The 24035-nt window shown below is 41.3% G+C and overlaps 2 protein-coding genes across 3 annotated transcripts in view; both read right to left on the bottom strand.

Annotated features, from left to right (window-relative positions):
* LOC134220611 (zinc finger protein 782-like) lies at nt 1-9601 on the bottom strand. 2 transcript variants are annotated; one of them, XM_062699713.1, is made up of 6 exons: nt 9486-9601; nt 9246-9408; nt 9071-9190; nt 1054-1374; nt 304-982; nt 1-243 (listed from the first exon to the last, which is right to left on the bottom strand). In XM_062699713.1, exons 2-6 carry the CDS (start codon nt 9351-9353, stop codon nt 53-55), a joined length of 1419 nt encoding a protein of 472 aa, XP_062555697.1. In that variant the 5' UTR covers nt 9354-9408; nt 9486-9601; the 3' UTR covers nt 1-52. The 2 variants fall into 2 exon arrangements, with proteins under 2 accessions (XP_062555697.1, XP_062555696.1); XM_062699712.1 differs by lacking the exon at nt 9486-9601 and having other exon boundaries at nt 9246-9479.
* A 4402-nt stretch (nt 9602-14003) lies between these two features.
* LOC134222626 (uncharacterized) overlaps nt 14004-24035 on the bottom strand; it is a 52892-nt gene continuing 42860 nt past the window's right edge. The window contains exons 8-12 of the mRNA XM_062701787.1: nt 21568-21694; nt 21391-21510; nt 15219-15500; nt 14443-15157; nt 14004-14377 (exon numbers count right to left, since the gene is read on the bottom strand). Of these exons, the coding sequence (XP_062557771.1) occupies nt 14196-14377; nt 14443-15157; nt 15219-15500; nt 21391-21510; nt 21568-21694 (1426 nt within the window). The 3' untranslated portion in view covers nt 14004-14195. The remainder of the gene's footprint in view (nt 14378-14442; nt 15158-15218; nt 15501-21390; nt 21511-21567; nt 21695-24035) is intronic.

The raw sequence follows: 24035 nt of genomic DNA, 5'->3' as shown, positions 1-24035 counted from the left end.
TTCGGTATGCTCAGTTGATGCTCACTGTATTCCACTTAACAACGAAACCCGATCATTCATCGGTAGCCACGCTCGGCGGTTCAGCGGCGACGGCGGGTGGTAAACTGGCAATGTCACCTTGTCTTCTGTGACTTTTCATATGTCGGTTCAGGTGATCCTTCTGACTGAACAGGAAGCCGCACACAGAACAGTTGAACCTTTTGATCTTCCTGTGAACCACATCGACGTGACGCTTGAGACATGCTGAAAATATGAATCCATTGAGAACGATTGTTATTGTTTATCCAATTTTAAAGTATTTACTTTTGCTGCTAAAAACCATCTGACAGATATTGCACGGAATAGGCTCAGTCCTATTGTGCTTTTCGTGGACATTCTTGATGTGTTGGTTGACTTCGTATCTGGATGCTTTCTTCAGGCCACAATGTGGACACTCGAAGTCATATATGCCCTGATGGCGCTTCGTGTGACTGACTAGTTTGGACATGGTGTGGTACTTTTTAGGACAATAGTCGCACTTGTACGGCATCTCCTCCGGATTATGAGTATATTTGTGCCTTTTCAGACCGCCGTTCGTAGTGTACGAATTTCCGCAGATATCGCATATGAACGGTGTCTGCTCCGGAATTTGGTAGTTCGGATCGTGTGTCCGCTGTTGGTGCCTTTGCATTCCCTGCTTGTTAGCGAACACCGCCTCACAGCCGGGGAATCCACAAGGAATCCGGATCTTGTTGTCGGTGTGCTTTTGGATGTGATGTGTTTTGTAATTACGCGGCGTTACGAAACTCTTACCGCAGATTTTGCACAACAATGGCTTCAGGCCTGCGTGAACGCGCAGATGGGCGTCAAGTCGATGCTGAAAGAAGAACTTTGAGGGACATTTCGGACAGTTGATGAACTTCATGGGCGGTTTTTTGTCTGCCTTGCCGCGAACTCTGATTCGCATTTTCTTTCTTCTCTGCCCTTTCTCGGTTACTTCATCCTGTGAGAAAAGAAAAATGATATTATGGATAGTATTTCATGAGACTTGAAACATCTATTTGAACAACCAACCGTTTTCATCACTTCAAGTTCGCTGGTACTGTTATCTTCATCATCATCCTTGACGTCATTAATGTTGAAATCCACATCATCGTCATCATCATCATCATCATCGTCATCATCCTTCCCTTCCTCTTCAGAACTATCGTCTTTATCCTTCTCCTCTTCATCATCTGTGTTATCTTCTTTTATTTTTACAATATCTTTTGTGTCCTGTTTGACCGTAGTCTTCAAAGTCTCATGCTTGACAATAGGTTTTACATTGATTGGTTCCTCGTCACTTTCCATCTTCACTTCGACAAGCACAGAAGTGTCTTGCCAAGCTTCCACTTTCTAAAATAAAAATTGAAATCGTTTTTCAGATAGATGAATTGACCAATCGTAATTGTAATAATATGTACGATCAACTGTTATGGTACATAGAAATCCAAATACTTGCGCCGACGAAACTAATTGTATGTGCATCATGAGATTGAATGGCACGTGATCATTTATACAGCACGTACATCGAATCTCCAATAATAGCCAATAAAACCCGACTTAATCCACCTACAGTGAACGCAACCCTTCTTACACTTTTGAATGGTTGTGTGTGCCCAGTGCATATTACAATTTCTATGCATATGACCTTCAATTGAATAACAAATAACTGATATTATCATGCTTTTAATGATTTCAAAATAAAAACCCGACTTAATCCACCTACAGTGAACGCAACCCTTCTTACACTTTTGAATGGTTGTGTGTGCCCAGTGCATATTACAATTTCTATGCATATGACCTTCAATTGAATGTAAAATAAATTATATTATCATGCTTTTAACGATTTCTAAATAAAATAAAAAAAGGGATATTTCTGGAAATTTAACAATTTAAAAAAAAATACAAAAAGACTGCAGATTTGATTTGCCGCCTTAAATGGCAATATTACAGCTTCTGTTTAAGCCCAAAAGAGTTCAAATCGGGTCATAGACGGCTGAGATATTGGTGTGACAATTCTTCATTAGTAGTCTGAAAATATGTCTCATATTCGTATTTCACAGATATCTCTGAAACTGAATTTCCGATTGCAGAAAAAAATGGATGGGTCCAATGACAAAAACATAGCTTTCGTTTAAAGATAAAATCGCACAAATCGGTCCAAGGACGACTGAGATCTTGATGGGACATATTTTACCAATGTGTGAAGTTGATACGTCTAATGCTTTATGTTCGTATTTCAGAGATATCTCCGGAACCCAATGTCTAATTGCAAAAACAAAATACAATGGGTTCAATGGCAAAGTCATAGCTTTCGTTTAAAGATAAAATCATGCAAATTGGTTTACAGACGGCTGAGATATTCATGTGACATTATTTTGTTAGTTTTCTGAAAATGCACTTCATGTTCGTATTTCTCACATATCTCTGGAACCAAATGACCAATTGCAAAAAAAATTGAACTCGTACAATGACAAAGTCATAGCTTTCGTTTAGTGTTAAAATCGTGCAAATCGGTACACGGACGGCTGAGATCTTGATGTGAGATTTTTGTAACGCACACACATACGCACACACGCACACACGCACACACACACACACACATACATACATGTGCTCAGTTCGTCGAGCTGAGTTGATTGGTATATACGACTTGGGTCTCCTGAGCCTCGGATAAAAAGTCGGTTTTCAAGCGATCTTTATACCCTTCTTAGGGTGTAAGAAGGGTAAAATGGATATTTCTGGAAATTGGCCAATTTTAAAACAAAAGACTGCAGATTTGATTTGCCACCTTAAATGGCAATATTACAGCTTCTGTATAAGCTCAAAAGAGTTCAAATCGGGTCATAGACGGCTGAGATATTGGTGTGACAATTCTTCATTAGTAGTCTGAAAATATGTCTCATATTCGTATTTCACAGATATCTCTGAAACTGAATTTCCGATTGCAGAAAAAATTAATGGGTCCAATGACATGAAAATAGCTTTCGTTTAAAGATAAAATCGCACAAATCGGTCCAAGGACGACTGAGATCTTGATGGGACATATTTTACCAATGTGTGAAGTTGATACGTCTAATGCTTTATGTTCGTATTTCAGAGATATCTCCGGAACCCAATGTCTAATTGCAAAAACAAAATACAATGGGTTCAATGGCAAAGTCATAGCTTTCGTTTAAAGATAAAATCATGCAAATTGGTTTACAGACGGCTGAGATATTCATGTGACAGTATTTTGTTAGTTTTCTGAAAATACACTTCATGTTCGTATTTCTCACATATCTCTGGAACCAAATGACCAAATTGCAAAAAAATTGAACTCGTACAATGACAAAGTCATAGCTTTCGTTTAGTGTTAAAATCGTGCAAATCGGTCCACGGACGGCTGAGATCTTGATGTGAGATTTTGTAACGCACACACATACGCACACACGCACACACACACACACACACACACATACATACATGTGTTCAGTTAGTCGAGCTGAGTTGATTGGTATATACGACTTGGGTCTCCGAGCCTCGGATAAAAAGTCGGTTTTTCAAGCGATCTTTATACCCTTCTTAGGGTGTAAGAAGGGTAAAAGGAATATTTCTGAAAATTCAACAATTAAAAAAAAAATTCAAAAAGACTGCAGATTTGATTTGCCGCCTTAAATGGCAATATTACAGCTTCTGTTTAAGCCCAAAAGAGTTCAAATCGGGTCATAGACGGCTGAGATATTGGTGTGACAATTCTTCATTAGTAGTCTGAAAATATGTCTCATATTCGTATTTCACAGATATCTCTGAAACCGAATTTCCAATTGCAGAAAAAAATGGATGGGTCCAATGACAAAAACATAGCTTTCGTTTAAAGATAAAATCGCACAAATCGGTCCAAGGACGACTGAGATCTTGATGGGACATATTTTACCAATGTGAAGTTGATACGTCTAATGCTTTATGTTCGTATTTCAGGGATATCTCCGGAACCCAATGTCTAATCGCAAAAACAAAATACAATGGGTTCAATGGCAAAGTCATAGCTTTCGTTTAAAGATAAAATCATGTAAATTGGTTTACAGACGGCTGAGATATTCATGTGACAGTATTTTGTTAGTTTTCTGAAAATACACTTCAAGTTCGTATTTCTCATATATCTCTAGAACCAAATGTCCGATTGCAAAAAAAAAATTGAACTCGTACAATGACAAAGTCATAGCTTTCGTTTAGTGTTAAAATCGTGCAAATCGGTCCACGGACGGCTGAGATCTTGATGTGAGATTTTTGTAACGCACACACATACGCACACACGCACACACGCACACACACACACACACACATACATACATGTGCTCAGTTCGTCGAGCTGAGTTGATTGGTATATACGACTTGGGTCTCCGAGCCTCGGATAAAAAGTCGGTTTTTCAAGCGATCTTTATACCCTTCTTAGGGTGTAAGAAGGGTAAAAAAAGGGATATTTCTGGAAATTGGCCAATTTTTAAAAAATACAAAAAGACTGCAGATTTGATTTGCCGCCTTAAATGGCAATATTACAGCTTCTGTTTAAGCTCAAAAGAGTTCAAATCGGGTCATAGACGGCTGAGATATTGGTGTGACAATTCTTCATTAGTAGTCTGAAAATATGTCTCATATTCGTATTTCACAGATATCTCTGAAACTGAATTTCCGATTGCAGAAAAAAATTAATGGGTCCAATGACATGAAAATAGCTTTCGTTTAAAGATAAAATCGCACAAATCGGTCCAAGGACGACTGAGATCTTGATGGGACATATTTTACCAATGTGTGAAGTTGATACGTCTAATGCTTTATGTTCGTATTTCAGAGATATCTCCGGAACCCAATGTCTAATCGCAAAACAAAATACAATGGGTTCAATGGCAAAGTCATAGCTTTCGTTTAAAGATAAAATCATGTAAATTGGTTTACAGACGGCTGAGATATTCATGTGACAGTATTTTGTTAGTTTTCTGAAAATACACTTCACGTTCGTATTACTCCCATATCTCTGGAACCAAATGTCCGATTGCAAAAAAAATTGAACTTGTACAATGACAAAGTCCTCGCTTTCGTTTAGTGTAAAAATCGTGCAAATCGGTCCACGGACGGCTGAGATCTTGCTGTGAGATTTTTGTAACGCACACATACGCACACACGCACACACGCACACACGCACACACACACATACATACATGTGCTCAGTTCGTCGAGCTGAGTTGATTGGTATATACGACTTGGGTCTCCGAGCCTCGGATAAAAGTCGGTTTTTCAAGCGATCTTTATACCCTTCTTAGGGTGTAAGAAGGGTAAAAGGATACTTCTGGAAATTTAACAATTTTAAAAAAATACAAAAAGACTGCAGATTTGATTTGCCGCCTTAAATGGCAATATTACAGCTTCTGATTAAGCCCAAAAGAGTTCAAATCGGGTCAAAGACGGCTGAGATATTGGTGTGACAATTCTTCATTAGTAGTCTGAAAATATGTCTCATATTCGTATTTCACAGATATCTCTGAATCCGAATTTCCAATTGCAGAAAAATGAATGGGTCCAATGACAAAACATAGCTTTCGTTTAAAGATAAAATCGCACAAATCGGTCCAAGGACGACTGAGATCTTGATGGGACATATTTTACCAATGTGTGAAGTTGATACGTCTAATGCTTTATGTTCGTATTTCAGAGATATCTCCGGAACCCAATGTCTAATTGCAAAAACAAAATACAATGGGTTCAATGGCAAAGTCATAGCTTTCGTTTAAAGATAAAATCATGCGAATTGGTTTACAGACGGCTGAGATATTCATGTGACATTATTTTGTTAGTTTTCTGAAAATGCACTTCATGTTCGTATTTCTCACATATTTCTGGAACCAAATGTCCGATTGCAAAAAATTGAACTCGTACAATGACAAAGTCATAGCTTTCGTTTAGTGTTAAAATCGTGCAAATCGGTCCACGGACGGCTGAGATCTTGATGTGAGATTTTGTAACGCACACACATACGCACACACGCACACACGCACACACGCACACACACACACATACATACATGTGCTCAGTTCGTCGAGCTGAGTTGATTGGTATATACGACTTGGGTCTCCGAGCCTCAGATAAAAAGTCGGTTTTCAAGCGATCTTTATACCCTTCTTAGGATGTAAGAAGGGTAAAAGGATATTTCTGGAAATTTAACAATTTTGAAAAATACAAAAGACTGCAGATTTGATTTGCCGCCTTAAATGGCAATATTACAGCTTCTGTTTAAGCCCAAAAGAGTTCAAATCGGGTCATAGACGGCTGAGATATTGGTGTGACAATTTTTCATTAGTAGTCTGAAAATATGTCTCATATTCGTATTTCACAGATATCTCTGAAAACGAATTTCCGATTGCAGAAAAAAAATTAATGGGTCCAATGACAAAAACATAGCTTAAGTTTAAAGATAAAATCGCACAAATCGGTCTAAGGACGACTGAGATCTTGATGGGACATATTTTACCAATGTGTGAAGTTGATACGTCTAATGCTTTATGTTCGTATTTCAGAGATATCTCCGGAACCCAATGTCTAATTGCAAAACAAAATACAATGGGTTCAATGGCAAAGTCATAGCTTTCGTTTAAAGATAAAATCATGCAAATTGGTTTACAGACGGCTGAGATATTTATGTGACATTATTTTGTTAGTTTTCTGAAAATACACTTCATGTTCGTATTTCTCACATATCTCTGGAACCAAATGTCCGATTGCAAAAAATTGAACTCGTACAATGACAAAGTCATAGCTTTCGTTTAGTGTTAAAATCGTGCAAATCGGTCCACGGACGGCTGAGATCTTGATGTGAGATTTTTGTAACGCACACACATACGCACACACGCACACACGCACACACACACACACATACATACATGTGCTCAGTTCGTCGAGCTGAGTTGATTGGTATATACGACTTGGGTCTCCGAGCCTCGGATAAAAAGTCGGTTTTTCAAGCGATCTTTATACCCTTCTTAGGGTGTAAGAAGGGTAAAAAGGGATACTTCTGGAAATTTAACAATTTTAAAAAAATACAAAAAGACTGCAGATTTGATTTGCCGCCTTAAATGGCAATATTACAGCTTCTGATTAAGCCCAAAAGAGTTCAAATCGGGTCAAAGACGGCTGAGATATTGGTGTGACAATTCTTCATTAGTAGTCTGAAAATATGTCTCATATTCGTATTTCACAGATATCTCTGAATCCGAATTTCCAATTGCAGAAAAAAATGAATGGGTCCAATGACAAAAACATAGCTTTCGTTTAAAGATAAAATCGCACAAATCGGTCCAAGGACGACTGAGATCTTGATGGGACATATTTTACCAATGTGTGAAGTTGATACGTCTAATGCTTTATGTTCGTATTTCAGAGATATCTCGGAACCCAATGTCTAATTGCAAAAACAAAATACGATGGGTTCAATGGCAAAGTCATAGCTTTCGTTTAAAGATAAAATCATGCAAATTGGTTTACAGACGGCTGAGATATTTATGTGACATTATTTTGTTAGTTTTCTGAAAATACACTTCATGTTCGTATTTCTCACATATCTCTGGAACCAAATGTCCGATTGCAAAAAAAATTGAACTCGTACAATGACAAAGTGATAGCTTTTGTTTAGTGTTAAAATCGTGCAAATCGGTCCACGGACGGCTGAGATCTTGATGTGAGATTTTTGTAACGCACACACACACGCACACACGCACACACACACACACATACATACATGTGCTCAGTTCGTCGAGCTGAGTTGATTGGTATATACGACTTGGGTCTCCGAGCCTCGGATAAAAAGTCGGTTTTTCAAGCGATCTTTATACCCTTCTTAGGGTGTAAGAAGGGTAAAAAGTCAAATTTTGTTAAAACAAGATCTCAGTCTACATTCAGAGGACTCTTGGAAAAAACAATGATATTTTTTTCAGTGCAATCAAAGTTAATTGCCTATATTCCGGGTATAAGCCACCCGGAGTGGAAATTAGTTATTTTGTCTGAAAATCGATTTGTGCAATTGCACAACATGTGAAAGATTTAGTTCGAAAAATGTATTGGAGGGTAACCATTTCCTTCAGTGGGGTTTGATCCCACGAAACCAGTACGCTAGACAGGTGCTTCCCCTACATCACACAATCCTACTTCATTGAGTGCAATTGCTGATGAAGCTGTGTGTGGTTGCCAGACATTACTAAATACCAGGGAATCAATTTTTCTTGGATGCGCATGCGAAACAAACGACAAAAGAGAACCAATGACAAAGCTTTGTTTTTGTCGGAGATAATAATGACAAAGATCCGAATTTTTTTGTCAGCAACAAAAAAGAAGACAATATTGTTGCTAACTTTTCATCCCGTTATTTTGCATTATCTCTACAGCAAATCCTGGTTTTAAGCTATCATAGTTTCTGCTTTTATGAAAATATTCGAGAATCTAACTATGATTACAAAATTAGCATCGTATTCTCGGAAATATCAGAGCATGCAAGCCAAACGATTCTTGTCATATTGTGTTTGGGTTCTGACAAAGGCTTGTTGCAAGGTGCGTTTGTCAGTAACAAACTGTTGACGACAAAGGGTACATTGTTAGACGTTGCTCGAATATTGATTCCCTGCTAAATACTCATCCTACTCGGTTGGGATTGCACAAAACAATGCGTGTGAAAGAGTTGGTTTTAAAAATAGATTGTGAGAGTTAAGCTATATGCCGGGTGTTGGAAATTTGATCTTATCAGTAGCTAAAGGACGACGGAGATCCTTCGTAGCTTAGTAGGGGAAGCACCTGTCTAGCATACTGGTTTCTTTGGATCAAGCCCCAACGAAAGAAGTGGTTACCCTCCAATACATTTTCGAACTAAATCTTTCAAATGTTGTGGAATTGCACAAATCAAGTTTCAGACAATGATTTTTCAATAATTCCGAAATGCAATGTCCGATCGGGCCAATTTTCAATAGCAAACAATGGGACCGCATTCGCCGTAATTAAGATGCATACTACGAAAATTTACAGCACTTACCACATCCTTCAGCTGCTCATACACCTTCAAGCATTTCTTCCGGAACCTATCGAAATGGTTGAGGTCCGCTGTGCAGCTGCTACAAAACATCATCGGGCAGCCTTCCAGTGCTTCGGTCACCTGAAATTCCAATTGGGATTCATTGAATAAAAGAGACAGAACTTGCTCTACCAACCTCGATGCCCGTCAATTTGAGGTAAATGTCCACAATTTGGTTGCTCTTGTCCTCATCATCCTGGCCATCGGGACCGTTTTCACCGCAAGCCCGACACAATATGTCCATGTTCGGCGAATTGCGGCTGAGCCGACACAACTTGGAATCTCAACTATGAAAGCGACTGAAAAACTCCGAAAAAATCAATGTTTTCATTTATATTGAAGCAAATTTTAATGATAGTTGTAACTTATTGTTTACCTCCCACAACAACAGCTTGATTAAATAAAACTCGAAGAGAAAATGTCGCAGCGAGTGACGTAAAATAAAGTCAACATTACACGCATAATTCAAACGATGATGTTGACCATCATATTTTGTGCACGGAAAAATTAAGCAATCTGAATTTAAGTTTCCCAAATTTATTTACTGCTGACGTAAATAAGATAATCTGTCTCCTATTGGAAGTCCGTGATGAACTACTTATATGAATAATCACGCAAATAAACACTGCCAAAAATATCTATATAAGATATATGTGTTGCCGTTATAGATTTTTGCAATAGCGTCACCCTAATATAATCGATATCCAGCTTTCCACGCTCGGTAATGGCGGCTTGTCGGTGTGTAAAAATCAATCGGTCACTGTACTTTTTGACACTAGCTGGAGGAAAGCCAACTGGCGTTCCTGGGTGAGGGGAGGGGAAAAAAGGCCTTTTCGGCAGTGAGTTTTCCTCCAGCTAGTGTCAAACAGTACACTGCCCTTCTACGCATAATTGTCCCATGTTACCCTTGATGAAAAATCTCAAATTCGAGTCAATTTGTCCCACTGAAATAATGAAGTTGTTGTCTGATGATAATAGAGGCTAAAAACCGTTCAAATAAGTAGTGATTCGTTTAATGTCCTGGAAAAGTGTTGCCTACGCTCATAACATCCCAAAATTATTTGTTAAATTTCATGATCGAATCGATTCTTGAATTGGTGGGACAAATTGACTCGAGTTTAGATTTTTTCATCAAAGGTAACATGGGACAATTATGCGTAGAACGGCAGTACAGCGATCGATTGATTTTTGCACACCGACAAGCCGCCATTACCGAGCGTGGAAAGCTGGATAGAACCACACATAAATTAAATAATTGCTAATTCGAGACCACACATAAAGTTTATTTGGACATATTGGAGAATGGTTATGTGTGCGCTGATATACATCATAAGTTAAATCTATGGTTTTTTGCCAATAAATATGTGTGGATTTTTAGTAGTGAAGATATAAAAAAAATCTGATGAAGGGCTGGCCCGGCTGGCTGCTAAGGAACTACTGGACAATATTCGACATTGCAATCCGACATTGGTGGCGGTTGAACTTCTATGATCTGGAATGCGGTACAGGTCGAACAGCAAAGCATCATCAGCTTTATTCTCATTGATCGACAGTTATTGTCGGCGTAGCACCAACTTAGAATTCGGAAGTCCGGACTTCCGAACCGAATTTTCTTCCTAAGTTTTATTTGTCAAACTAATTGATGCGTTGTTTAGCGCATCTTTAGGGGAATCCATCGAACTACTTCCGAAGTTGGGAAAGTTGCCTGTATCTGGAGAAAAATCTAACTTCGGTATAAAAAGCGTAATAAATTTAATAACCACCAGTTGCTTGACAGCTTCCAAGGGCCTTCTTGGCTTTCGTCAGCGGTACTTGAAATGGGGCAACCTATGTTCCCGCGTAGCCTTTTTGGAAAGGAATCGCGGTACCCAGGATTTCAACGCAAAAATGACCTATTGGTATGTCTACCTGGAATCCGGCTTCGGTTATCTCGTCCAATCCTCCCAGGCTATTGACATCCTATTGTTTTGCCCATCGCCACATCGTAGCCAGGATGTCCCGGTCTATAACTTTTTTTTCATACTGCGTTTCAATGATGACAGCTGGCTATGCCTATTCATGATGATGGCACCGCGCTTAACACCGGCTCGAGTCCTCCCCATTGAAGTTCTTCTATGACTCTACAATAGTATTTTAGTATTTTATTATAATATTCTCAATTATTAATTGAAAGCTTTTCTATGCCCTCCATTGCATGAGTATGTATGTTAGGTGGCAAGTACAATATATACCCTAATATGCCCATGAAGTCAAGAATGTATCCCACCCGAAAACATCCTGGACCGGGCCGAGAATCGAACTCACCATTTCCGGATTGACAATCTTACGCAAGACTCGCAAGGCTAACTGAAGACTGAAGACCATTTAAGTTCCTCTTGGACTCTATCCTGCTTATCTATCCTGCGCGGAACTCTTCCATTCAGTATCCCGCTTCAAGACAAAAATCATCTCACACTTCTGCGTTCTTGGGTTGCAGTTGACATCTTTGCCCAGGACAGAAAGCTATTACCGTCAGTCTTGGCAATAATTCCCTCGCCTCTGTCCCATTCTTTTGCAACGACCATTAAAAGTGCACCCTTTTCTCTATAGTTTCGTATACGAGCTCTTCCCATCTTATCCGCAGTCGCTCTTTCAGCCGCACTTTTGCCGACTTCATTCGCTCTCAGATTCACGACCTCCACACGAACGTACGCTATACAATCTTCGTTGCAGGCATCGTTTTCTATTTTTTTTGTCGGTATCCTTCTTGGCCTGGATACGAATCCTTAGTTCATCCTCCTTATTGGACTCCGCAGTCTAAATTACCTGCAACTCCTTTTCTTTATTAGAGGCTAGTACGCTGCTGAAAAGTACTGTGCAAATAGATAGGATACGGAATGTTCAAGGAATGATTCCCCTCTGAAATTTCGTGAGCAGTACGTACCATTATTCCGTACGAAAAAGTGACATTTCTACCATACTGAATCAGCTGTCAAATTTACCGTGGTAATTTGATCAAATTTTCCGTAAACCCATATCGCAAGAGCAGCGTACTGGGCTTAAAGCCTAGTACGCTGCTGAAAAGTACTGTCCAAATAGATAGGATACGGAATGGTCTCGGAATGTTTCCACTACAGAAATTCCGCGAGCAGTACGGAGCTGAAAAGTACCCAACAAACATCGGAAGCTAATAGCGCACTTATTCAACCAAAAATATCCTTCTTCAGCTAGTAAACTTGCTTATTAAGCTAAAATTGTTTGTTGGGTAGAGAAAATTTCGTAACGCTAATAACGCCTTCTTAATAAACTAAATAAAGCTGTCACTTTTCCTTAAGCCTAGTACGCTGCACTTACGGAATGCTGTCCGAAACGAAGCGACAATCTTTATCTGGTAACTAAAATATCTTTTGACTAATCGGACTACCGGTATCGAAAATGGAGAGAAATGATTTAAAATGCTGCACCTTTCGTTCACAAAAAAAAGGCAACACACTTACCGTATTTACTTCCCAAAGCAATCCACTCGGGCCTTCAGGAACGGAATCTTGATTTTTCGTGCGAAAGTCGTCAATTAGCGCCACTGGACTCTTGTTGTCGGGTGCCGGCTTAGAACAATCCCGTAGCCCCGTAATTTATGTTGGGTTGAGCCGCATCGGAAGCAGGATCCTTTTCCCTGTGAGGCAATCCGCGAAATAATGTCCAATGCCGGAACAATTGAAGCATCGTAGTCTAGATCCCGAGTCGGTAATCTTCAAGTGTACTTCTTCGGGATTCCTGATTCTCGGTTCTGCCGCACTTGATGATGTAGATGTAGCGAGAGTACGGGAAGATCGAGTTTCCCGCAGTTGTGCGTGTCGTCGTAACAGCTGCTTCAGTTCGATGATTGACTTTGCTGGATAAAGGATCGCGACGTCAGTTGTATGATCCTGGAACCCATCAATAATGAGTTGAACCATTTGAGTCTCCTCTATTTTCGCCCTTGAGCTAATTTCCTCCATCTTCAAGATGTATCCTGTCACGGAAGTTTTAGCGGACCGAAAAGTAGTTCTACGTAGTTTATCGAGGTCATGGAATAAACATGACGAAATTCTTCTTGAAAGTGTATAAGTGGTTGTATTGTCGACATGAAGAAAAGTTTCTGCTTCCGTCCCTGGTTCCATAAGGCGCCGAACACATTTCAGTATGAAAATGTCGTCCCCGTTTACTGCATTGCACGACTGCTCATCAATCCACTTTTTCGCATCGATTACGTCGTCACCCGAAAAACTGCGCACTGAGTACTTTATATCACTGAACTCTGGTTCGGCAACTTCGCGGCGCAAATCTGCGATCATCTTTTTCTTCTGCAAAGTTCGTAATTCCGAGTCCAAAGCATGTTCTTCCTCTGCTGCTTCGCTTCCTCCGCCATCTTGACTGCTTGCATCATCCACTTCACTTTGCTGCTCGGTTTCTTTGTTCACTCCTTCCGCGGTCTCGTAGAGGGCTCGAAGATGCCGCACCTTTTCAGATGCCGGAAATTCGACAGCTCTGCCTTCGTCATTCGTTCCGCCATAATCGGATACTTCTAGAAGCCGCGTTTATTGTTACGTTCACTTGAAAACCGGCTTTGGCTAGATTCATGGCTGTCTTCTGGAATCTTTTCAGTAGCACTTAACCCACCGCATCGTATCTTCTCGGCATCTCTTGTCTGTTTCTCATTTTCTACTCTTCCTTGATGAATTTTACTTGTTTTGATTGACCGTTGGAGATGTTTTATTGATATTTTTCGGTGAACAATAACTATACTCCACGACCTCCACCTCGAGTAATCTTAAGACAGGTTGATTAAAGATCAGCAAAAACCGCATCGCACAAGTAGAGCCACAGATCAGAATTTTGGTCATCACTTCACTATTCAAAAACAAAATTAATCAAATTGTGTGATGACCTCTTTATTCCTCAAAAGTCTTCATGTTAATTACGGATTACATAACGGACTTCAACCGATTGGATCTGAATCGTTGTCCAACACACAAAACTGTGACGTTGCTTCATATACTCAGATATACTGACCGAAATAAACCCATCGAAAATAAAACAGAAACGCATGAGAAGTTGCGTTAGCTATTCATTCATCCGTTGGTACATTCAGTGGGGTTTCAGAGGGCAAACTAGCGATATCTCCTTGCCTCTTATGACTCTTCATGTGCCGATTGAGATGATCCTTCTGACTGAACATGAATCCACAGACCGTACAGGAAAACTTTTTGATCTTCAGATGTACCACGTCGATGTGCCGTTTGAGACCAGCTAAAAAGCATAGAACTTTAGAAAACCAGAACCAACTCGCTACTAATTGGGACGGCCAAACTTACCCTGACTGCTGAAGACCGTCTGACATGCGGTACAAATGATGGGCTCCGTCCGCTTATGTTTCTCGTGGACGTTCTTGATGTGCTGCCTGACCTCGTACTTGGACGGTTTCTTCAGACCACAATGAGGACACTCAAAGTCCAGGATGCCCTGATGCCGTTTCGTGTGGATGTACAGCTTCGGTTTGGTGGAAAACTTTTTCGGACAAAAGCTACACGGGAACGGCATATCCTCGGGGTTGTGCGCATACTGATGTCTGACCAGGCCCGCTTTTGTCGTGTACGAATTGCCACAGGTGTCGCAGATGAACGCTATCGGTTCGGGGATTTCATAGTTCGGGTCATGAACGCGCTGTCGGTGCCGTTTGACTCCTTCTTTAGTGGCGAACACCGCGTCACAATCGGGAGCGCCGCACGGGATGGCGATCTTCGTATCCGTGTGTTTTTGGATGTGATGGGTTTTGATGTTCCGATAGGTAATGAAACTTTTGCCACAGAGCTTACACAGGAAGGGCTTCAAGCCTTCGTGAACTCGTAGATGGGCTTCCAGACGGTGTTCGAAAAAGAACTTCTTAGGACATTTTGGACAATTGATGAATTTCATGGGTGGCTTTTTGTTTGGATTGACGGGATGAATCCTAGGTCTTCCTTTTGATTTGGGAGCCTTTTTGTTTTTGATTTGATTTTTCTTCTTTGAAGAGGCCTTTTCGACAGATTTCTAAAAAATAATTCAATCTAGACGTTATACGCCAACATTTTATAATTACAAGCATGCTTACCGTTTTTCTTTGCTTAACATCATACACACTGTCGTCATCGTCATCTTCATAGCTATCGTCGTCCGCGTTATCGAAATCCTTATCTGAATCTGCATCATCCTGCTCATCAATATCATCGTCTTTTATTTCAATTTTGTCCTTTTCATCTTCCTCTTCCTGCTCAACAGGATCCTTTTCGTATGATTCTTCTTCTGTTTTCAACCGTTTTTTACTTATAGGAAGTTCATCTTCTATTTTCACTTCTACAAGCACAGAAATATCATCTTGCCATGCTTCCACTTTCTGAAAATAAATAAAAATGTTGAATTGCAATACAAATGTTGTCAAAGCAGATTCGATGGATACGGGGAATTGACTGATATCCCATCGTTATTAGCTGGTTATGGAACAACTTCTCGCAAGGGCAGCTGTTGTATAATTGGTAATACGTCCGTGTACTTAATGGAATAGTGTGGGTTCAAGTCCCACCGGCAGCCGAATCTTTTTTCACAATGTCTCATAAAAACACCTTAAAATGGCAAGCTTAACTATGTGTATCAAAATTAAACATCTTTTCTTATTTTTAATTAAATTTTTTAGGCTTTATTTGGGTATTTTTTTTTATTTTAGAATTAAGTTCAACAATCGGAAGGATTCCCTTAGCAAGCCAACCTTGGGTCCCGCCTAGAGCCAGGTAACAATGATTAACGATGGGAAAGACTAGGCCAGAAGGGCCTATATCCTTAGAAGGCTTGTTCGCCCATGGAAATAGGACTTATTCCTGTTCGGGGGCCCAGCTTCGTCGTCCGCAAGTGCGTCCCAAATAAATACATGGGGTGTCCATATTTGGGACAACGGCAAACGAAGTGTTCAACACTGTTGACTACCCCACAGATATCGCAGTTGGATCGAAATGGGCCTCCCCCGGTGTGCCCGGTCCAGAGCCTAGAGATCACGATTGGCTTTTTTTAGGAAACCAAGCCATTCCAAGGACCTGTGGAGCCACTGATTTTCCTTAGGAAAATGTCGTTCTTGGATCTCCAAAGCATAGCACAGTCCTAGCTGACGACCCTTTTTGTCCAGTTTTTCACGTCGGCCAGCGAGACGGAGCGGGTGTAGGGTAGGCCCTTATGGCCTACACTGGCGAGGGCATCGGCGTCGACGTTTCCCCTAATGCCGCAATGGCCGGGAATCCAGTCGAAGCAGGTGTTCGGCGCCATACATGCGGGAATTCCTTGGATCCACGGATGTTTTGGAGTGTGGTTTTGTAGGTCGGCGACAACATTAGCTGAGTCCGTAAGGATCGCTATTGGCTTATTTGTTGGAAAGGTAGGCTTTTGGACCTGACAAGAATGGCTCCGGAAACGCCGAAGCCTGCCCCTCAGCTAGATACAGAACCATCCGTGTATCTGATGGTATGGTTTCGGAAGCGAGTAGCGATGAGCTCGATGACAGACCTTTTCAGCTCTTCGGTGTTAACGCCTCTCCGGCAGCTTGCGGCGACCAATTTTTCGACTTCGACGGGAGGTATCAGCTAGCTTCTTGCTCCGTGCCAGTGGACCCGAGCCAATGGGGGGGGGGACCGGTGCCGGCCACGATCCTTATGATCCAGTCAGCCTCGTCGAGGAGAGGGTTCCCGTGCTCTCCTGAGGTCACAACGGCTGCTTCTGCTGGAGTAGACGGGAGAAGTCCGGAGGTCAGTCGGACGTATTTATTAAAAACGGGGGAGAAAACGCTGATCAAATCTCCCCGTGCGGAACAGGTTAGCTTCTGTCCATAGAGCATAAGACTGTCTATTATTTCTTGGCCTGTTCTCAACCTAGTGCGCCGGTTCTTCATGCGGGTTTTCGGCCAAGGTTTTAATTAAATTGATCCGGAGCTTACAGGCCACCTTCACGTTCCGAAAGTGTGGTAGGAAGATGAGCCGCCGGTCGATGTCTACTCCGAGAAAGCGTACGATTTTTTCGGTTTGGTATAGGATCACTGCCGAGCTTGATGGATGGACCTCCGGTTTGATGGTTGCCACGGCAGACGTGGCCCCGGAAGCACTTCCCCGCGTTCATATTCTTCTTCTTCTTATTGGCATTACATCCACACACTGGGACAGAGCCGCCTCGCAGCTTAGTGTTCATTAAGCACTTCCACAGTTATTAACTGCGAGGTTTCTAAGCCAAGTTACCATTTTTGCATTTGTATATCATGAGGCTAACACGATGATACTTTTACGCCCAGGGAAGTCGAGACAATTTCCAATCCGAAAATTGTCTAGACCGGCACCGGGAATCGAACCCAGCCACCCTCAGCATGGTCTTGCTTTGTAGCCGCGCGTCTTACCGCACGGCTAAGGAGGGCCCACAGTTAATAATTAAACCGATGGAGGCAGCATTTTTCAAATCTTTCACATGTTGTGCATATGCTCATCGAGTTACTACTACGAAAGAGCAGTGCGTCGATTAATCATTAAAACGGCAAAGGCTGATACCTTCCGCTTCCTCGCCATTGAATTCTGACCGCTTATTCTTCATCATATTCATCAAATAATTATGAAACAAAATCATCGTTTGTAAACCTTTGTCAGGCATCTGCCAATCGACCGGGATGCAAGCCTGCAAGCCGTATGGAAGCCCCTAAGCCCCCCAGCACAGTCGTGCATTCCCAGCCAGCGACCAACAGTCATTCCGGCCCTGTGTATGTTGGAGGGGTCTTCCAAAACCCAAATGCAGGCAAGTACACACATGCCTTCAATAATGACCATTCACTACCTGATGTAGTCATACTTCCTAGTCAACTTTCATCGGTTCATTCATTCGACCACCGATCGCCACCGGGATGCACGCCAGCCAGTCAAAAGGAAGCCCCCCATCACAGTCGCGTATTCTCTGCCAGCGGCCGACAGCCATCCCGGACCTGTGTATGGGTGTGGTAGAGGGGTCTTCCAAAATCCGAATGCAGGCAAGTATATAGACTAACGCAAAATGAACTCCCCCAAGAAATTATGACGTTTGAGCGGGTCGCATAATGAACGCAAAATGAACTTTTGTTCAAGAAGACGACCCGCTCAAATGTCAAAATCCGTCGGGTGAGTGAATTCGATGAACCCCTGCATAAGTCTATATCCGCAACAAGCAAGTTTTCCCCTCACCCATCCTCCGTTCACAGTACATCGCTCAACTCACCTCATCTCATCTCAACTCATCACGAGGACTGCGCTTTTTTATCAAAACACCCGAGGACTTTTGACCAAACTTGACGATGTTTTCCTCGCCGTACTCGATGGTGAATATGATGTTTATGTGCTTACCGAGACCTGGCTCGACGAGAGGATTTATTCAGCTCAACTGTTTGGTGATTCCTTCAACGTGTACCGAGTCGACCGAAGCTCTGCCAACAGTAATCGCTCACGCGGCGGCGGTGTCTTAATTGCTGTTTCAAATGTACTTGCTACCTGTCAAATTGCTATTGGGCAATTCACCTCAATAGAAGCTGTTTGGGTGAAAGTGAGTCTTACTACACGAAACGTTTTCATTGGTGCGCTGTATATCCCTCCTGACAGACGTCACGATTGTAACATAATGCAACAGCACTTAGGAGCAATTGAATACGCATCTTCTTTGACTGACCTGATGGATGTACTTCTTCTACTTGGAGATTTCAATCAACCTGGTCTTATTTGGTCACCCTCTGGCCACCGGTTTGCGTTTCTTAATTCAGAAAATTCGACGACTACTCCTGCCAGCCGCCTTGTCATCGATGGAACTGCTTTCCTTGGATTAAGCCAGATTAATTTGATACCAAATTTCCAATCACACTTCCTGGATTTGGTGTTCGTGAGCGAAAATTTAATTCCTGACTGTACGGTCATCGAGGCATCGGATCCCATCGTTCCTCTTGATAATCATCATTCTGCTCTAGAAATTACTATTGCAAATAGCAGTCATGTTAGCTTTGACGATAGCTCAGATGTCGATGGCTTGAATTTCCGCAAGACTCCAACGCAGTTTGTCCCGATTCGACTGAAGCGCATTGAAAGACTTGGACATCGACTCAGCAGTTAACCGTTTCAACTGTTTTCTACGGGACTGTGTATCTGCATCCGTACCGAAGCGCCAACCTCTAAGAAAACCACCATGGACGAACGTTACTCTACGCAATCTAAAACGGGCACGCGCTAGAGCTCTTCGCGCTCTTGCTAATCGTCGTTGTACTATAACTAAAAGAAACTTCTCAATTGCCAGCAATTGTTATCGTCGCTATAACATGCACCTTTACAAGTAGTATGTGTGTCGTATGCAGCAGAATCTTCGGCGCAATCCCAAGGGGTTTTGGTCGTTCGTTAATACTAAGAAATCGGTCTACCGTCAAGATTATTCCTTGACAACAACGTTGCATTGAATGCTGAGGACAAATGCAACCTTTTTGCTAAGCACTTCTCGTCCGTCTTCTCAGTAGCTTCGCCGTCTCAAGCTGACACTTTGGGTGCATTAAGTGATGTGCCTGACGGCGCTTTTGGCATCGACCTTTTTTACGTTGAGACTCATATGGTTGTTTCGGCTATTAATAGAATCAAATCATCATTCTCTGCTGGTCCTAGCGTAATTCCTTCGGCAGTGTTAAAAAATGCTCCGATATTTTGGCCACCCCTCTGCGCATATGTACTATTCAACCTATCACTTCGTCAGCAAAAAATTCCTACTCAATGGAAATGCTCTACCATGTTTCCCGTATTTAAAAAAGGAGACAAAAGTGACGTAAGAAACTATCGGGGCATTACATCACTCGGAGATGAATCGAAAGTGTTTGAGTCGCTGATCTATGAGAGATTGTTCGCTGCATGCAAGAATTATATCAGCCCATGCCAACACGGCTTCTTTCCTGGTCGATCTGTGGAAACGAATCTTGTAAGCTTCACTTCGTTTTACATGGACAACATGTGCAAAAAGTTTCAAGTTGATGCCATGTATACAGATCTCAAATCAGCGTTTGATAAAGTCAATCACAACATACTGCTAGCAAAATTAGAAAAACTGGGATGCTCTGCAACATTCTGCAACTGGCTACGTTCCTACCTAGTGCAACGCCAAGTAACCGAAAAAAAAGGAAACCACTCATCTCGTTGTTTTCGAATGGCTCCGGAGTCCCCAAGGAAGCACGCTTGGTCCATTGCTGTTTTCGCTCTTCGTGAATGTTGTTACCTTCATTCTGCAGCGTGGAGGACTGCTGTTGTTTGCGGACGATCTTAAAATTTACCTCGTTGTTCGAAACCTAGCGGACTGCCTAGAATTGCAAAAACGTTCAAATATCTTCAATGATTGGTGAGATCGAAACATGATGGTTATTGCCATTGCTAAATGCTACGTGATAAGCTTTCGTCGCACTGTAGATACCATGATCTTCGATTATAATATTGCAGGTACTACTCTACAACGTGTTGACCATATCAAAGAACTCGGTGTCATATTGGATGATAGGTTAACCTACAATCGTCACTTATCTACTACCATTGACAAAGCGAATCGCCAGCTCGGATTCATGTTCAAAATTTCCAGTGAATTTCGAGATCCTTTGTGATTCAAAGCACTCTAATGCTCATTAGTGCAGTCTCATTTGAATTTACTTCAGTTGTTTGAATCCTTATCGCCGTATGGATGGCTCGTTTGGAAGCTGTCCAGCATAAGTTCGTCCGCTACGCACTACGCCATCTCCCTTGGAAGGACTCGCGCAATCTTCCACCATACGCTGATCGTTTGTCGCTTACTAGGACTGGATACTCTTGGCAAGCGGAGGAAGCAGTTTTTATCGCTAAATTATTGCTCTCTGAATACGATGTGCCAGATTTGATGACAAAGATACAACTTTACGCACCCTCTCGTACACTCCGGCCTAGAGATTTATTGTATGAAGCAGTTCAAAGCACGAACTATGCCGCCAACAGCTGCTTCGTCGCTATGATTCGTCGCTTCAACGAAGGAGCCATTTATTTCGACTTCAACATCAACGCATCTAGATTTCGGTATTGTTTGACAAGATATTTTAATGACTGACAATGTTCCAAATAGTAATTAAGTTTTCATGTAGACCATACAGTCAGATGAAATATAAATAAATAAATATCTTAAACGGCGTCCTTGATAGAATCCTCCTTCTGTAAATTCAAACGAGCACTGCATTATGTCTTATACACACTATCACTTACCACATCCTTCAGCCGCTCGTAAACCTCAAGGCATTTCTTCCGGAACTTATCGAAGTGGTTCAAATCGTCGATGCAACTGCTGCAGAATGTCATCCCTTCGCGATTCACGACTTCGGTCAGCTGAAATCACAGAGTGAATAATTATCCATTACAGAAAAAATCACTGCCACCACTAACCTGGATACCCGTAAGCTTGTAGTAGATTCCGTAGAGACGGTTCCCCTTTCCATCCTCTTTCGGTCTGTCGAAACCGCTCTCGCCGCAAGCTCGACACAAGTCCATGGTGGTCGGTCTACCTTCGAGTCAATGCGAACGGAATTTGATGCCGATAGTCACTGAAAAACTTGTTAATTTTATTGTTTTTGAATAAAATATACAGCAACTGTTTTGTGTACTCAACCAACTCGACAAAAAAAAAACTCTGCGATGATGTTCAGAAACAAAATGAAGCAAAAGCGAAATGTCAAAACACGAGTAAACAACATTGCATGCTAAATGGAAAAGATACAAAAATTGATGTTTTGTATAAGGCTTGCTGACGTTGATCGTCTTTCTCTTGCACGCGCACGGAGGGGATAGGATTTGTTTTCATCGGGAAACGCTTCCGAAGCGTTTCCCGATGAAAACAAATCCTATTCCTTCCATGCGCTTGAAAGAGAAGGATGAGTAAACGTCAGCAACCTCTATACGCTTACAAAAGATATTTTAGTTACTAGATAAAGATTGTCGCTGTCGTCGCTGTCCGGAACATCTTTTGCTGGCGAGGATAGGGGAGCTAAATGTCAAAGAAGGAAAATCCATACGATTTGACAGGTATGTACCACACATGTTTCGGACAGCAGAACAAAGGGAACAGTAGCGACAATCTTTATCTAGTAACTAAAATATCTTTTATGCTTACCTTCATATTGTCTATCCGGAATAAATTTATATTGTCGGCGTAGCACCAACTTAGAATTCGGAAGTCCGGACTTCCGAACCGAACTTTTCTTCGAAGTTTTATCTGTCAAACTAATGGATGCGTTGTTTAAGCGCATCTTTAGAATCAGCGCACTACTTCCGAAGTTGGGAAAGTTGCCTGTATCTGGAGAAAAATCCAACTTCGGTATAAAAAGCGGTATAAATTTATTCCGGATACACAATACCGCTTTTTATACCGAAGTTGGATTTTTCTCCAGATACAGGCAACTTTCCCAACTTCGGAAGTAGTGCGCTGGATTCCCCTAAAGATGCGCTAAACAACGCATCCATTAGTTTGACAGATAAAACTTCGGAAGAAAGTTCGGTTCGGAAGTCCGGACTTCCGAATTCTAAGTTGGTGCTACGCCGACAATAAAAAGTGCTATGTATACACCCAAAAAAATCTGCACGTTGTTTCCACCTGAAAAAGTACGTAGATTTTTTTCCACCTGAAATTCACGTAACTTTCACCTGATTTTTTGATAGAATTCTCATTCTACGTGAAAATCAGGTAAGTTCTACCTGAGTTTTGGATAGGATTCACCGGACACGTAAGTTTCACCTGAATTTTCTGAAGCATTTGCAGCTACGTGTGCACGTAAAATGTACCTGAAAATTCAGGTGGAAACAACGTTTAGATTATTTGGAGTGTACATACGAGGTTAAAATTAAGACGTGGGTTAAGGCTCTATAAACCGTAATCAATTTGATGATGAAGATGATTTTGTTCTCATTCGCACTAATACTAATGCAATTTTAGCCAAAATTCAATATTTCACTGCTATTCACCAACTTACCTCTGTCAACGTATATTCATGGTATTTTCATATGAATTTTTCACTCACCTAGCTAATTAATTATCAATTAATTGACTGAAAAGCGCTTAAAACTGCTTTTTCCTTGACAAATTTTCGTATGCTAATTATACACACACCAACTCCGAACGATCGAGACACACACATACACATGCACTCAGTTTTTCACTTGTTCTTTTCTCGCCGTTTTCTTGATTTTATCACAACTAAACATAATTCACTACCTAACTTTCACTTTTGTCTTTGATGTTGAACACCAATTTCTTCACTTCATGTCGAAAAACCAACGAAAACTGCTTTAAAAAATTGAAGTGAGAGACAAATTTGACGGCCGTATTGTGAATGTTGCAAAATTCGGAACACCCAAATTCACTACCGCATTAGGTGAAATAGTGCGCTCAAAATCTCGGCAAAGCAACTTAGAAATATCAAAACAATACATCGAATATGCTAGTTGACACGCAAACAACTTTATGCATATACAAGAAAAGAATCATCATTTCATCGTTGCCAGATTTATTTGATCAAATAATTACTGCGGTTTGTCGAATTAATCAAATCAACCAGAAAAAAAGAAAAGATTATGCAAGCTTCTGTTGGCAGGGTGGAGAATGGTTGACATTTAATGTTACCGTACCATTCATCCTACCATGCAGCCAAAAAAAAAAACTACGGCAGCCACAGCAGCAGCCACGACCAAGCAGACGACAGCACATACTTTTACTATTTTCTTTACTACTCCCCCCACAATCAATGTTTTCGTAGAATAATTTCTCAACGTATAGCCGGTTTTGGTGGCAAATATACATTTCGTTATTCCTTACTCATTTTACAGATTAGAACTAATAAATCAGTATCTGTGGCTAGCAC

This window comes from Armigeres subalbatus, chromosome 3 (genome assembly GCF_024139115.2).
Source record: "Armigeres subalbatus isolate Guangzhou_Male chromosome 3, GZ_Asu_2, whole genome shotgun sequence".
NCBI classification, from domain to species: Eukaryota; Metazoa; Arthropoda; class Insecta; order Diptera; family Culicidae; genus Armigeres; species Armigeres subalbatus.
Note: the sequence above shows the minus strand (reverse complement) of the source record. Positions and strands in the feature narration are given on the sequence as shown.